General features: G+C 38.1%; 1 protein-coding gene across 2 annotated transcripts in view; it reads right to left on the bottom strand.

The window, feature by feature from the left end:
* Positions 1-14,858, bottom strand: part of SNX9 (sorting nexin 9) — a 63,546-nt gene that overhangs the window by 39,535 nt on the left and 9,153 nt on the right. For both annotated transcript variants that reach the window (XM_055713574.1, XM_055713573.1), the window contains exons 2-4: positions 4,405-4,491; positions 1,953-2,027; positions 687-809 (exon numbers count right to left, since the gene is read on the bottom strand). In XM_055713574.1, the coding sequence (XP_055569549.1) occupies positions 687-809; positions 1,953-2,027; positions 4,405-4,491 (285 nt within the window). The remainder of the gene's footprint in view (positions 1-686; positions 810-1,952; positions 2,028-4,404; positions 4,492-14,858) is intronic.

The following is a 14,858-nucleotide window of genomic DNA, read 5'->3' as shown; positions in this document are numbered from 1 at the left end:
TACATGTGGGACACACAGTAGTCTGTAGACCATAACAACAGCTGGTGCTTAAGATAATATATGTCCTCGGATTACCTAACCTGAAAGTAAATTTTTGCTGCTTAATGAACTAACACACCAGACAAAAAGCTATGAATAGAGTGAGAGAAATTCTTCCAGCGAAACCAAAGTTAGCCTTTCCTTCAACTGACTGGGGACAATACATTAACTTGCTTCATTTTTTTTAATCAAAGCAACAACTTTTATGCAAATTCTGAAAAAGACATCCATCCATTCACTCTGGTTGATGATGCACAGACCACCCAATTGTAGAGGACATGAAAAAAAAAGCTTTGGTGTTAATATGCTAGCCTTTTTAAGGAACAAGTATCTTGAAAATAAATTTGCTAAGAATGCACTTATGCAGAACTGAGGTATTGACAGAATTGTATGATTGCAGACTGGAAAGAATAAAATTGCTGTATTTCTGAAAGTGTTAGAATACTAAATTTTCCAGCAGTGACAGTATCTGAACAGTCACACATCATTAATACTCAACAAATGCGCTCCCTAATGAAAACACAACTACTTTTAATTAATACTTTTATGAGCGTTCACAAATACAGTACGGCACAACCGAAGAGTGCAAGCAGTTAAGTCAACAAAACTTGCCAAACCCACTGTGCCTGAAAAAACATGAGACATACCTGATTACTGCTTTTTGCAGCAGAGTTGGTCTGGGCTGTATTTGAAGAAAGGGAATCAAAAAAGGCTTGGTCAGCTAATGAGTTACCGCAGCTAATTCCATCTTTTGCACCTTCAGTTATAATCTGAAATGGAAAATGTTGCAAAAGATTTTTTTATGCTTCCACTGACAAACAGCATAATTTGATTATATAGAATCATGTTAACAGAGACTTTGAGATGGTTGCATACACCTTTTCGAATCCAAACTCAATGTAACTTTTTACAATAAATCGATGTGATGATCTGGAGGATTTCAGTCTACAACAGATGGAATTGGTTTGCACTATAACAGCGTACCATACAAGATTGTTGTAGCAGTGGACACCTATGTATAAATTCATTAGGGTTGTTAACATTGCTGTTGGAGGACTGGGAACTCAATACTCAGAGGATCAGTTTGGGACAAGTTTGGAAAGCCAGAAAGCTACTAGACAATGAGCTAGCCAACTGAAGATAAAAACAAGGTCACGTGAGCTAGTATCATCCTCCTCCTGCCTCTCCACCCCCCCCCTTTTTTTTTTTTTTAATTGGTGAAGGAAAGGAGGCACATGCCTTAGGAAAAGGCTGCAGAAATTCCAGCCAGAGTCTTCACCTAACTGGCAACCTGCTGGCATAGAGACACTGGGCCCTCCAAGAATGAACCGGATTCGGTTCTCTGCACTGACACCCCCATTCTATCCCCGCCCCCATACCACCAGTCTGTAAATAAAAAGCAGGTCAACACACACACTGAAGAGACAGCAAAGGCCCTCAGGAAGAAGGTAAGTTGAGTAGTCCCTGGATTTGGGATCCCATACCCTGAGCCCCAGAAATGGGGTTCCATTCCAGAGGTTTATGAGCGTGTGGCAAATCAGCCATAGCAACACCAGTGTAAACTTGCATTGCTCATTGCACTTCCATATCTGTATCTTCAGACAGGAAAACAAAACAGTTTCTGGATCATGAGATCCCAAAATCAGAAGCAGAATCAAAACAACTCATGTTCTGTAGATCACCACTATTTACCACAGACCTTATGCATTTCTTGGGAAACCATTAAGCAGCACTGTAGCTTTGGAGGGTATGTTTGTACTGGTCTCAAAAGCCAGCTAGAGTTGCTACAAAAAGATTACATATTCCAAGCTATAACATCAGAAGTTTCATGTTTAACCATTAGTCTGATCAGCAAAACAGGTGGCCTTTTCAGCAGTTCTGCTTTCCTAGTGCAGCGTAGTGTAGTCACTTACCTCAACATAATCTGTTGGAACAAGTCCTCTCTCACCTTGGCTGTTTTTTCCTTCTAACCAGCCTCCACCGACATCCTAAAAGAAGCAGTAATATAGAAATAGTTTTGCTAGATGGATCCCACAGCATGCTTTAAACAGCTCAGGAGGAAGCACTGTCTTGCTGTCAAATGCAATGTTTGAAATAGTTATGACTGTATGACCATGAACAAACTCACTTAAATCTGCTGAAGCAGCAGATACTCATTTAAACAGAACACAGACTGTGCTTGTTTCACACAGCTATTGTGGACTTCAGATTTAATAAGCACAAGAGGGAAAAGGGTCGATTTTTTCAGCACTTTCAATCATTTCTGAGACACAGGCTGCATCAGAGCACAGCTATTAGTATGCCAACTCCGAAGCATTAATTTTAATCAACAGATTATAAAGAAAAAAACACTCAAGGAATTAAGCTATTGGTAATATCTGTAAAATCTCTGCTACAATCATTGGAGATGCAGAGGTGTGAGATGAGTGGGAGCTATAACCCACAAAAATGTTAAGGTTAATCTCAAGTGTAAGAGAGGCACATGCCATGCAAGATCTGGAGATGCTCTTTCTAGTTTACGTTTCATTTCAGAGGTAGGTCTCATGCTATTACTTTGGTAAGAACTAACACACTTCAGCTCTGATTTCAGTGGGGCATCTCTTTATTGGTTTGGGTGGGTTGTTTTTTGTTGTTTTTTTTTTTTTAAAAAAAAAACAACAACAAAAAAACACACACACATATTCTATATACCCTAAGAAACCTTTGCAGTTAAGCAAGTCAATTCCAGGACAACATTATCTGGAATAAGTCAGTTCCATTTTAAATCAAGCTGTTCCTTGAACACATAGTAACACATCAAGCTAACTTACAGCTGACAATTGCTGTCTAGCATATGTGGTTCCAATTATTTCAGGTTTTCTTAATTTGCTTTTTAATGGATGTATTTGTTTATTCACAATTTTGTTCTTTCACTTGGAAATTTTATGTAATCCTGCACATAGTAAGGAGGAGTCTGCTTATGTGTTTAAGTTTTTAAACAGTAAAGATCAATCAGTTATTAAAATAACAAACTTTCATTTGCTTTTTCTTATGTACCTAAAAGCTTTCACTCAAGAACACAGAAACAACTAGACATCTCAGATTATAAATTCAACTATCTTGGTTAAAATGCAAGAGCAATGACACCTCGAGCCAGAAGTCACGCTTGCGCTGCTGCACTTGAGAGTAAATCATCAGTGGACTTTCATGACTTATGCTATCACTGTCTAAACTTATATCAAAAAAAGATCAAGAGCCTTTGTGGCAATCTATCCCACACTTTAATCATGGACAGCATAAAATGGAGTATTACATGGTTTTAAGTATATTGCCTTAACACACAGATGTCTTGTTCAGCAAAAGCTAACTTAAAAGGGGTAAACTATTTGTTTGGTTCTACTTTTGTGCAACAGCATTAAACTCCTGAACTCATTTAAAATTTTACTTCTGCCACAGAACAGCATACTATCCAAGAGTGTATTGGTTTTATTAAATATCTGATTCAAATATTTAAGTCAGTGGAAATAAAAATTATCAGGATTATATGTGACTAGGCTCTTCAAAGAATTATTTTATTCTGCAGAACCCGTTTCCTACACAACCAGATAAATTAAACCTGGCAACATGATCAGGCATTTTTCACCTGTATGTTTTAAAAGGAAAGTCTATTTACTACACAAAAATAAAAACCAGAGGCTACTAACACTTCCCTTGTTACCCAGGGTAAGAATTATACAGGACAATAAAACTGCACTTAAATTCAAATTGTACACACAAATCAAGTGACAGTGTTCAAAAGTACTACTAATTTAAGAACTCCGATAGTATTACCACAGTATTTTCACCCCTCCTTCCCTGTATTTTGTCCATATTATTTTCATTATGAAAGGACACACAAGTTTAGTAACAAGTTTTATCAAATTCTTTGAACAAACTTGGAATGCTGAGTTCATTATGAAACTCAAAACAGAGAAGGAAGTTGGCATGTCAGATGTAAATGCAAGTGGCAAGCACCTCAGATTACATGCATGCTAAACATGGAACATTAGGTACACAAAAAAAGACAACACATTCAGACGTAGAAGTATATCACCAGCACTAGCTCCTTTCTCTGCCTTGGCACTCAGTTCTTTTTAAAGGGAAACAAGCTAAGTAAATTCCTAAGTGTGTTGGCACAATCTGAGAGGGCCCCTGTCCTCCTGAACTGCTTGTTGCATTTGTTTCCACACAACTATTAGAAAATTCTTTGTATTTAGTTTATTTGCTAATTCTTCGGGGGAGGGTAGCCAGGGCTTTCAGACGTCACCTAGCACCTTTTTTCTTCCATCTGCTAAAAGTAGGTCAGGAAAGTGCACTGAAGCCTTGATTCCGTCTCAGTTTTCTTACCGGGTTGGTAATTATGATGATCTCCCCTTCACTGACGGTCAGCTCATTGTTTCCAGGCTCAGCAGCAAAATCATACATAACACGAGCCTGCATGTGAAAGAGAATACAGCAGTGAGCCTTCCAGCTTACTTAGAAGATTTCATAAAGGAAGTATCAGCATAACTTACTCTTAAGTAGCAGAAATAGCAAGTGGGGTAGGGCTGGATGTGCAAAGAGCAACTCAGCATGTGGGAAGCTAACATTTCCTAAATTTGAACTCCAATATGAACATTCACACAAACTTTACAAGATAAAAGCCTCCTGTGGAGCTTGTTAGGGATGATCACTATTTTCCAGGAGGATTCACAGCTTAAGACTGGCTGTTCTGTGCCACATCCAGAACTATCTGTACAACTTTATCCAGGGAAATAAGGAAACAATTCTAACTTTAGCAAACAATCCAATTAGTATTTTTTTTCTACAAGACATATTCCAACTCCAATTCAGGTAAGGGCAACTGTTTCATAAAGCAAGCAATTCAGAAAAAGAAAAAACAAGCAATTGCAGATACAAGTAACCACTGCTGCACAAAAGAAAGTAATATGTAAACTCATGGTTTCAGACTCTTTGTATAAAAGAGGAACTATGCAAATGCGCAGACGGTGAGAGTAGGCCTGCTAGGTATTGGCACAAAGAGGGAAGGAAAAACCATGCTCATTTTTAGGTGTTTAAACACACAAAGGTTTTGCTGTGTATTGATTCTGCTACTACACTACATAAAGAAATGTTATAATTTGAAACACTGACAAAGTTGTCTAATATTTAAAGAACAATTCTGCTTCTTTATATAAAGAATTGTGACATGGCTTAAGATTGTAAACCCAAACACCTTTTAATTGTCTTCTATCACATTCCTTTCCAATCTAAAAGTAGAGAAAGGTCTCAGGAATTACAAAGGGACTATTTTCTCACAAACTGTGGAAATGGATGCAGAGACAAACCAAGATATTTTCCCTTTGACGCTCAAAGGGAGAATGAGAATCAAAGTTTTAGTTTTCCATTTGAACTAGCATATTGGATGAACTTTAAACCTGACCACAATAAGTCATTTATCTAAGGTTCTCTTCCCCAAAAAAAGAAAATTAATCACACTAGTAGCACTTATAAAAGATAGAAGCCTTATTATTTACACCTCAAGTCTTTATGTTAGCCAAGTTCCCCAAAAGTAATTAATACATTATTTCATCTGATTGATGCCAATGCTCAAGTATCAAAGAGCAGCAAAAGGGAAAGCTAGACTACAGGTCAGGAAAGGCAAACAGAAGTAGTACAGATTTTAACAGACAGTACTGGCAGTTATAGCAAAAACATCAACACTCAATATAGATTACATCATAGGCCTTATTTCTCCAGCTCATACAGGATTAAGAGCAGCAGAAAGTTTACTTCAGGAAACACCAATTTCCCTAGCACATCTTGAAAGAGGCAGGGCTACGGTATCATCTTCACCAGTAAGACTATGCTTTAGTCACCTCAGCTCATACAGAAGTGGGCTTTGCTCCTGCAGATTAAAAAACTAAATCCAAGAAAAACAATTTTATATTTGTGTTACTGATAACATCACTGTGTACAGCAACAAGGTTCTTCTTGTACTTGGAGATCACGGGGAAGAAAAAAGAAAAACAAACCACCAAAACCATAAAGATGACAGTGAAATCATTTTTGTTGAAAGCAAGTTATGTGAAAGGAAATACAAAACAACCAGAAGACAGATATTAACCAACAAGCGTTGTCTGTCTCAAAATTGCAGGTTATGATCCCCACCTAGATATCCCTTCTTCTGACAAAAAACTAGAAAAAACAACTTCCCACTGCCACATTTTAATTTCATTAATATCACGTGGAAATACACCTAGCTTGTCAAGAAATACTTTACTTCTTTGTAATAAAAAAGGAGCTGAGAAAAACCACCTATGTTGTATTTCAGTTGACAAAGCTAATCCTGAACCATATGCACAACAAATCAAACACTTTTTCTCCACTAGAAAAGTCAACACTGCAGAAAACCATGTGTCCCGAGTACTCTGAAAGCTTCCTTGCATGAAAACTCTTCCCTTAGAACTGACACTTTCAGCACTTCAGACTATGCCATGCAAAAAAATCAAGATCAAGAGGAAGAAATAGTTTTCAATAACAACACTGACTGCTTTCCTACCAGCAGTAAATCAGGCCTCCATGCAAATATAAGAACAAGCTGTCTTACTTTCCTCAAAAAGTAAACCGAAGAGAATCATCATGCTTTTTGAAATACAAGAACATTTTAGATAGGGTTGTAAAAAGCACCACCCTCCAGGCCTCTCCCCTCAGCAGTAGTAGATGAAGGTGCTGAACATGTCCTTTTTACAGCAGGTTACCGATACTTACCCAGTTCTGCAGGTCATTTCAACAACACTCAAATGCTAGGCATCTGAACCATGGGAGAAGCAACTTGCCTAACCAGGGAGTCTTCTTCAGATAGTACACCATAGTATTAGGTTCTTGCCTTTATTCACAGCAGTGATGAGAGTTCACCAGAGCAAGAAAAGATTTTACCAGCCTTCAGGAAAACTGGCAAAACATCCCACAGTAACGACTGGATTGGAAAGGTAAGATATTTGCATCTAATAAGAGAACAGATGCAAATACTAGGTTCTCCAGATGTAGCAGGGAAACAAAGTTACTCAGAAAAATCTGGAAGTATTCAGCTTGTAGGGAAGGAAAAACCGAGATATACACAGAAGTTAATAGTTACTGTGTCAAAGTCTGCCTATTCACCTGCTCTAGATGTCAGTTTCAAAAGTTGCTAAAAAAACCCAAAAGGTAGAAGAGGGAGAAAAAATTACAACCCAACCCAGTAATTTTTGCCCTACTGCAGTTTAAGAAATTGGCAATAAAAGAAGAGATTTGCAGTATTACAGAAATGGTTTATTACAAAGTATTAAGCATTTGTGGCACATCTGTAACCTGATCCATACACTGACATCTCAAATACATTTCACAGATTTTTTTCCTGGTACTCACCATTTCACTTGCACTTCTGGGCTCATTCATCTAGTTTGGGAATTAAGTCCCTCAGAACTCCTGGCAAGTAAGCTTTAATGCTACCCCCTCCTACTGTTGAAATCCAACTGGAAAAAAGCATAAACCCAACCAATTCCAATGCATGCCATGACTAAATGTTTTCCCTCAATTTATTAAGTGTATTGTTACCAATGGAAAACCCTCTAGCCTTTCCTTGGGCAGAGGCATCAGCTCCAACTCTATTTAAATTTTTGACAATCAATTCCAAAATGCTATGAAAGGGAAAACAGTTTGGTTTTGCAATAACCTTTTTCCTCCTTACTGGCCACAAATTTTACACCCAAGTAGCAGTTATGGGTTAGTTAGATCTTTGCCACTTATGCAAACTAGTATATGGACATGGAGAGAAGAAAGCATTTAACAAGAAAAGAATTTTAGTTCCTGGGCCCTGCAATACATTTATTGACTATTAGGTCTAAGTTATGGACATTTTGAACATCTATACAATGAGAATGTCTGACAAATTCCAGACAGCACAGACTGAACACCACAAAGGCAACCTCTTCAAAACACTGGTTTAAAAAAAACAAACAAACAAGATTCACTACAATAACTGTTATGATCAGAAGTAAATATGAAGCACATGTAAAAGGATCAAGCAATCCAAGCACAACAGGAACTCCAGAGACTGAAACGTGTCATTAGTGGAATAAAGGCCATTGCTTCATTTACAGAATACTGCAAACATGCAAAATAAGTAAGAATTTTTAATCAATCTGTTATCTATTAGAACATTAGTTTCTTTTACTGGCTGCATATATTTCTTCCCCCGCCCCGCCCTGCCCCCCACACCCCCACAAGAAACAATTGATTCTGGATTCTGAGACTGTTTTGTCAGATCCTTTGAGAAAAAGGTCTGCTAACCTAAAGAAGTTAACCGGATTTCACTGACCAGAAAGCAGACCTGTTCATTGTACTGTACACCTACTGCCTCCCTTTGCTGAGGTGGCAGTGGAGCTTCCCACACTTCCACTGGGAGTTCATAACATATCCTGACGTTCATCTCATGCTCCCCGTGTCAGAAAAAGGCCAGCATGGATTAAGCAGAACGCTGGCACAACATATGCCAAGGAGAAAAAGGCTCTCCGATTCCCAGCATCTCTGCAGCTCTAGAGTATATTGCAGATTCTCTGGAACGCGAGGGAGCCAGCAGTTTTCTCTACAAGTTGGGGACAAGGGGAACCCAGTAAGAATTCATCCTTCTTAAATGAGAATGAGCTTTTCAGCAATATGGGTATAGACATTTGATCGTAATAAGGAGAAAACAAAGTAAAGCAGTAATTCTCAGTGTTACATCAGCATTCTTTGGAGCTGGTTCTACCCGTTGTAGTTACACACCTGGACTGCAGTTTCCCAATTTACATATTTACTGACTTATTACAGTGTGAAGCCTCTCAAACAGAAATTTCAAGCATCGCAATCAATCACTATTACTATCTTTTTAGAATAACAAACATAATTGTGCCTAAGCATATTAAACTACAAAAGATTCTTCACATTGAAAAGTAGTACCTTGATTAGCAAAAAGTATTATTCCTCTGCAGACCTAGAGCAGGCTTAACTCAGAAATAAGTAATGGAGAAAAGCTAAGTACCTTCCCCCCACTTCCCAAAATAGGAAAACCCAAGAGAAAAAATAACCAAGATCATTTGCAATTTATTTCTGCAAGCAGACATAAGATTGTGCAACTACACCTGTCAGTGTGTCAAAACTTAGCACAAATTAAGTAGGAAGGAAGGTGGCTAGCAAAAGTCTTTAAAATAAAATTCCAATGAAGGATTACATTATTAATGCACTAAGTTACTAAAAGAATATTCAGGATCTCCACCACATCCTGATGGACTGGGTCTTCTGTATTTCCCCCCAGAATCTTGAAAGAAGCAACAAAGCAACAGAAGCACCTATTTATCTTATAAATATTTATGCCTTTTCTAAGACGTTTCACTCAAAAGATGCTAGGTTCAGATGGAAAAGGAACTTACCCCAATGTATGACAATCCTGATGTGCACAGGCACACACTTGCCTGCATTACCGTTCACCCGTGGCAGCCTAGCTCTTTCATGGAGAAGTAGGACAGCAAAAAACACCGTGCATGCCTCACTAGCCATTGCATACAAACAGCTAACGCACATCAGTTGCACTCACAGCAGCTTTTATAATAGCTTCCCTGTCTAAACCTCTGTTGATAGGAATGATTAACAACCCACAGAGTGATTACTGTTTTTTGTTTAAGCTCACACTTCTGAAGCAAAATGTTGCTGTAATGCTGGACTTCCTGATGTGAAATTGCTGTGTTACAATGAAAACATGCTTTAGAGCATTATAATTGGAGAAGCCACTGAAAAATTCTATGCACCTTTGAAAATTATTTCCCTACGGACAGGACTTCATTGTACTAGAAAAAACTCTTTTGTTATGCCATAAATTCTCCCATTTCAGCCATGTGTTAAAGTTTAGGAAACTCGTCCCACTACTGCTTCTATTGGACAGCTGGCAGTGGCAGATAGTACAAAGGAAATATCCATAGAAGGTTTATATCATGAAATTCCTGTAATAAACGCACATCTTCCTTTTAGTAGTTGGTGCTTCAGCAGTTCAGTGCTTCCGCCATCCAGCATGCTCTTTTCAAGGAACAGGGATTCACAGGTTTAATTTGCTTGGTGCCACTGCCTCAAAGACAACTGCTACATCACAGCAGCAACAGTGGCAACACCTTCCAGGTTCACACTTCGCCTCCCATTTCCTGTCTTTCTGTCAGTGGTAGCAGCTCCCAGATGCACAGAAAGAGGACCAAATTCCATATTTCCATTTTGGAAAGTAAATGGGGCGGATAAGTCTTCTCAGAGGAACCTGCATCCCACTGCATAAGTGGAAACTATAACTGGGGAAGCCTGGTAAAACGTCTTAAAAAAAAAAAAAAATGTTAAACATTAGCATCAGCTTTTGTTGTTGTTGAGGTAGGACTCTTCCTCACAAGTCAAGTCCTTAAATTTTAAATAGCCTTGACAGTAAGCAGACTTGAACTTTTCTTCTAGGACAGCAGTTTAAGCTTTTAGCTGGAATGAACAACAAAGGGCTTTTAGTCACCTCAAGTAACTCCAGTAACATTTCTGTTATGAATAAACTTCAGAAAAGTTTGCTATAAAAACTGCAGTTAGTACAAATATGCTTCAGTAGATCTAACAATAAGCCTTTGAAACCAGCTGCTTGTGAAACACTGATAAGCAATATGTTGATCACACCTGGAAGCATAGAACAGTAAAATGCATTTCTGTCTTCCCAGACTTTGTTGTATTCATTCTTTACAAGTTTTTTGGATGTGGGTTTGGTTTTCTTAGCTTGGTTACATTTTTGAGGGAGGCTTTTTAGTTTGGTTGTTTGGTTGGTTTTTTTTTTCCAGAATTGATTTTCCCACCAATAGTGCTTTCAGAAATAAAATATTAATTCTAAGAGGAAGTTCTAATAGAGTAAAATAGAAATAGCATACCCGGGATGCAGAGTGGGATCCCAGGATTAACAAAATTAAGGAAGCAGAAAGAAAATAAAGACAAAAGCCTAGCTGCAAATAAATCTGTTCAGAAATGGGCAGAATATTCTGATCACATTCAGAAGTTCAAAATAAAGCGTTTAATCTAAAAAGTGGTAATACTCTGCAAACAAAAGACAATTAACCTGAGATTATTTTTGCATTTTCTGTTCTGTACTGTTTCATCTTTCACAGCTTTGCTCTGTGATTACTGTCTAATATTGTTCTTGAGGTAGTTTACCGCTTAGAACAACTGTAAGACATCAGCTGATGTCAGCACTAAACCCCTAGCTGTCTTCACTGCGTCAGTGAAGCTACAGAAACAAGGTAGGGTAGGCAAGGCTCTAAACGACAGTTTAACCACTGTTTCATTTCACTGTTCACAGACTTCTTAAGTCACCATGTTTTAATCAGTACAACTTTGAAAAAAAACTCTCAGCAAGTCAAAACACACATTAAATCCCACTGTGGATATTACTATGGGTACTGCATGAAATTTAGAACAACTACTGTCCAAAGAGCTTAGAAAAACAGTAACAGAAGTACTTCAGAAATACAGGCAGGAGTTCCCCACCTCTTTCCTGCCTCAGAGCACTGAGGACACTCCAACAGTGGCTATGTAAAAGATAGGATTTAACCTTTCCCCCACCCTTAATCCTCAAACCAGAGCTTGTCCAAAAGCCAGTACGTACTCCAATACTGAAGAGATTTTCACTGCAGCAGTTGCAATGTCTGGAGCTATGATTTGGCAAAAAAATTCTCTTCATTTTAGTCCCTCTACCACAACTGTATCAGACTACTAGGCAAAGTACACCTGGATACTCTATGCAGAAATCCAAGTGTCTCTTTAAGTGCCTATGCCGCTCAGCCTGGAAAGACAGCTACCTTCTGTCCTGCCTCCCACAGAAGCCTTACCTTAGGAATTGAGGAGATTATACATTATTGTTGTAATTGCCGGTTAAAGCAATGAAGATTTACTACAAAGAAGAAAAGACCCCAATGCTTATCTTTTTAAACTAGCACAGAGCAAATGGTAAAAATATATATTTCTTGTACAGTGCTAGACATCATTGTATGTGCTCAACAACTTCTGCCTAGAAAAAAAACCCTTGAAGAACTAGCCTGAAGAAACTGAACCATCCCTTCAAATTAGTTTTATACTATGATGTTACTAAACAGTAAGTAAAAATTAAAATTATCTTGTTTAATAAAAACTTCCGTTTAGTATTACATTTCTTGTCTAACACAATTATTTTTTGCTTTCAACAATACCAGAATTAAAACAAACTCATCCAAAAAATGAAACCAAGTTCAGTCAAGAAGTGGAGTTCTTGACAGAGAGGTCACTATATTCAGATATCATTACTCCAAGTTCCCTCACCAGCTGTAACTAACTGCTGGATCCTCACATTACTCTACAAATTAACATTAAAAAATGTGTCTCTTGACCTGCTGGCTCACTTTCTTCTGAACAATTTTTCAACTCTAAAGTATGTTCAGTAGCCTGCAGCTAGTCATTTGACGTCAACACCAATGACTATAAGCACATTAGAAGCAACTTAAATATAGATAAAAAGCTAAGAAACAAGGACTTACATTGTTTCTTCCTGCTAATAAAACATTCTTGCAGACAGCAGATGCAGAACAGGGAGCATCTCTTTGGCCTCAGAAGCTGCATGTGCCTACAATACTTCAGGCAGGTACTTAATTAAGTATTCACAGTGTATCAAAAGTCCTACCTCGTACCACAAGATAATTAACAAGGCATGAAGAGTTTCCAAAAAGCACAAAACAGTTTGAAGCATTTATAGGGTAAGGGACAGTACTGAAATACTCTATTCCCACCAACATGCATGGGTCTTAAACCACTGGTACTTTCACAATTAGAATAAAGGTGTAATAAGCTTACCTTGAAACTATTTCTGTCATGATTTTGTGTAAGAAAGAAGTGACTAGGTAAGTTTTCAAGTGTTACAAAAGACTTGGAAACATTTTCTCTAGTAATAAAGACAATGACTTACTAGCCGTTTCAGGAACTCGGGCTTTCCTCAGTGAGGACAGATTAGCTCTTCAGATCTACCACACAGGACTTCACCATCTGGCTGAAAATAGCCGCTTTTTTTTTTTTTTTGTCAGGAAAGACGACCTGAACTCTGTTCAGGCTAGCCCAGCTGGCCAGTTACATATCTTATTTTTGATTTGCAGAACATCAGCTTCTTTACAGCTGTCTACCTGTAAGCAAACATCAGCACACCCCAAAGCCCATTAAAACACACTCCTGGCCAGCATTACAGGCAACACACAAAGAACTTGCATTCAAGTGAATTCCCTCACATCAGCAGGCCCCTTGTTCAGCTAAAGCATCGAGAACTAAAAGTTACTGATGCAGTAGGAGGACTAAAATTGTTATAAGACTAAGATCTCTTAAGTGTTAGAATGTAACAGTTTTTACTTAAGGTATAAAAACAAATTATAGCTTCTTTCCATGCAGTTACAAATCAGGTGAGCAGATAACCACTGCCACAGAACATGAAAAAAACCAGAGAGAAACTGTGATATTTTCCAGATTTAAAATACTGCTTAAGAATTTCAAGGTCTGTGGATTATCTCTAAGTAGCTCAGCAGTTTTAAGAAGTAGCATTCAAATTCTGATACTTTCAAAAGAACCATCATACACTATTAGAAGAGGTGCCCAGTTAACTTTTGTGTTCATACCAATTCATTTATGAAGCACTGTCAAACCAAGAAACAAAATCCCCATGCACCCAAGCAATACAAAAGCAAGGGAAATTCAGTTGCAGAAATACATGCCAGACACCCACACGATTTAGAAATATTTCCAAATACCAATTCAAATAGCCCTGTGAATCACATCTGTCTGAGCTTTCAGTTGGGTCAAGCACTTGAAATCTTTTTTTGTTGTTTTTCAAAACATAACTTATAAACCAGTTATCAGTTATTAACAGTGTACTGCAAAACTTCTAACCATGAGTGAGGAGCTCCAATGCTATCAGAAGACCTTCTTCAGAATCAATTTACTGCACTGCTCCAAGTGCTCAGAGTTCCCCATACTTTCCTTTCCAAATACAAACCTCTTCCAGGTCCCCAAATAGACTGGGGACTAAACAATTCCAAATTAGCAAAGATTAATTCCAGTTACACCAGGACACACAACTGCAGCAAGTACAGCATGGGTTTGTATTTATGGATGTCAGGCAGGATGCATTTATCTCAAGCATGATTAAAATCTCTTCCGAGATTAATCATTACTGGCTCTGAAATCAAACTGCAACACTTGCAACTGTTTGCTGAACCAGTATTTAACTGTGTGTTTCAGTAGTCTGCCGTGCCAAGTCCCCTGATGTTTGCCTGAAACTTTAGGGCAATCAGTACTGCACCCTCCCAGTCCTGCCCCCAAAGAACAAAGTCAGCAAGAAGCGAATGTTTCAGGAAAAGCCTGCAGCATTCACCATAGAACTGCCACATTGTGATCTACTCATTAGGACAGCTTCTAGTCAGACAATAGTGCTGCCTCTACGAGAGCAGAGATTAGAAAAAAACCAAACAGTAATTATCCCAATTAACTGGAGAGGCACAAAGTTTCGCTAAGGTTATCTAATAAATTTCAAGCCTTTTCAGGTTTGCCACACTACTACATGTTGTGCATTTCAACATGCTGCACAGGCCAGTCTAGAAGCAAATGAAGCACTACCAAAGCAAACTACCTACACATTAAAATTATGCTACTTCAAATAACACTTGACCTGTAAAATACAGAATGGAATAGTTGTACCACTTTGAAGCCCCAAACACTGGTAATATTAATAG

The sequence above is a fragment of the Falco cherrug genome, chromosome 6 (genome assembly GCF_023634085.1).
Source record: "Falco cherrug isolate bFalChe1 chromosome 6, bFalChe1.pri, whole genome shotgun sequence".
Taxonomy (NCBI): domain Eukaryota; kingdom Metazoa; phylum Chordata; class Aves; order Falconiformes; family Falconidae; genus Falco; species Falco cherrug.
This window is presented reverse-complemented; position numbering and strand designations above follow the sequence as displayed.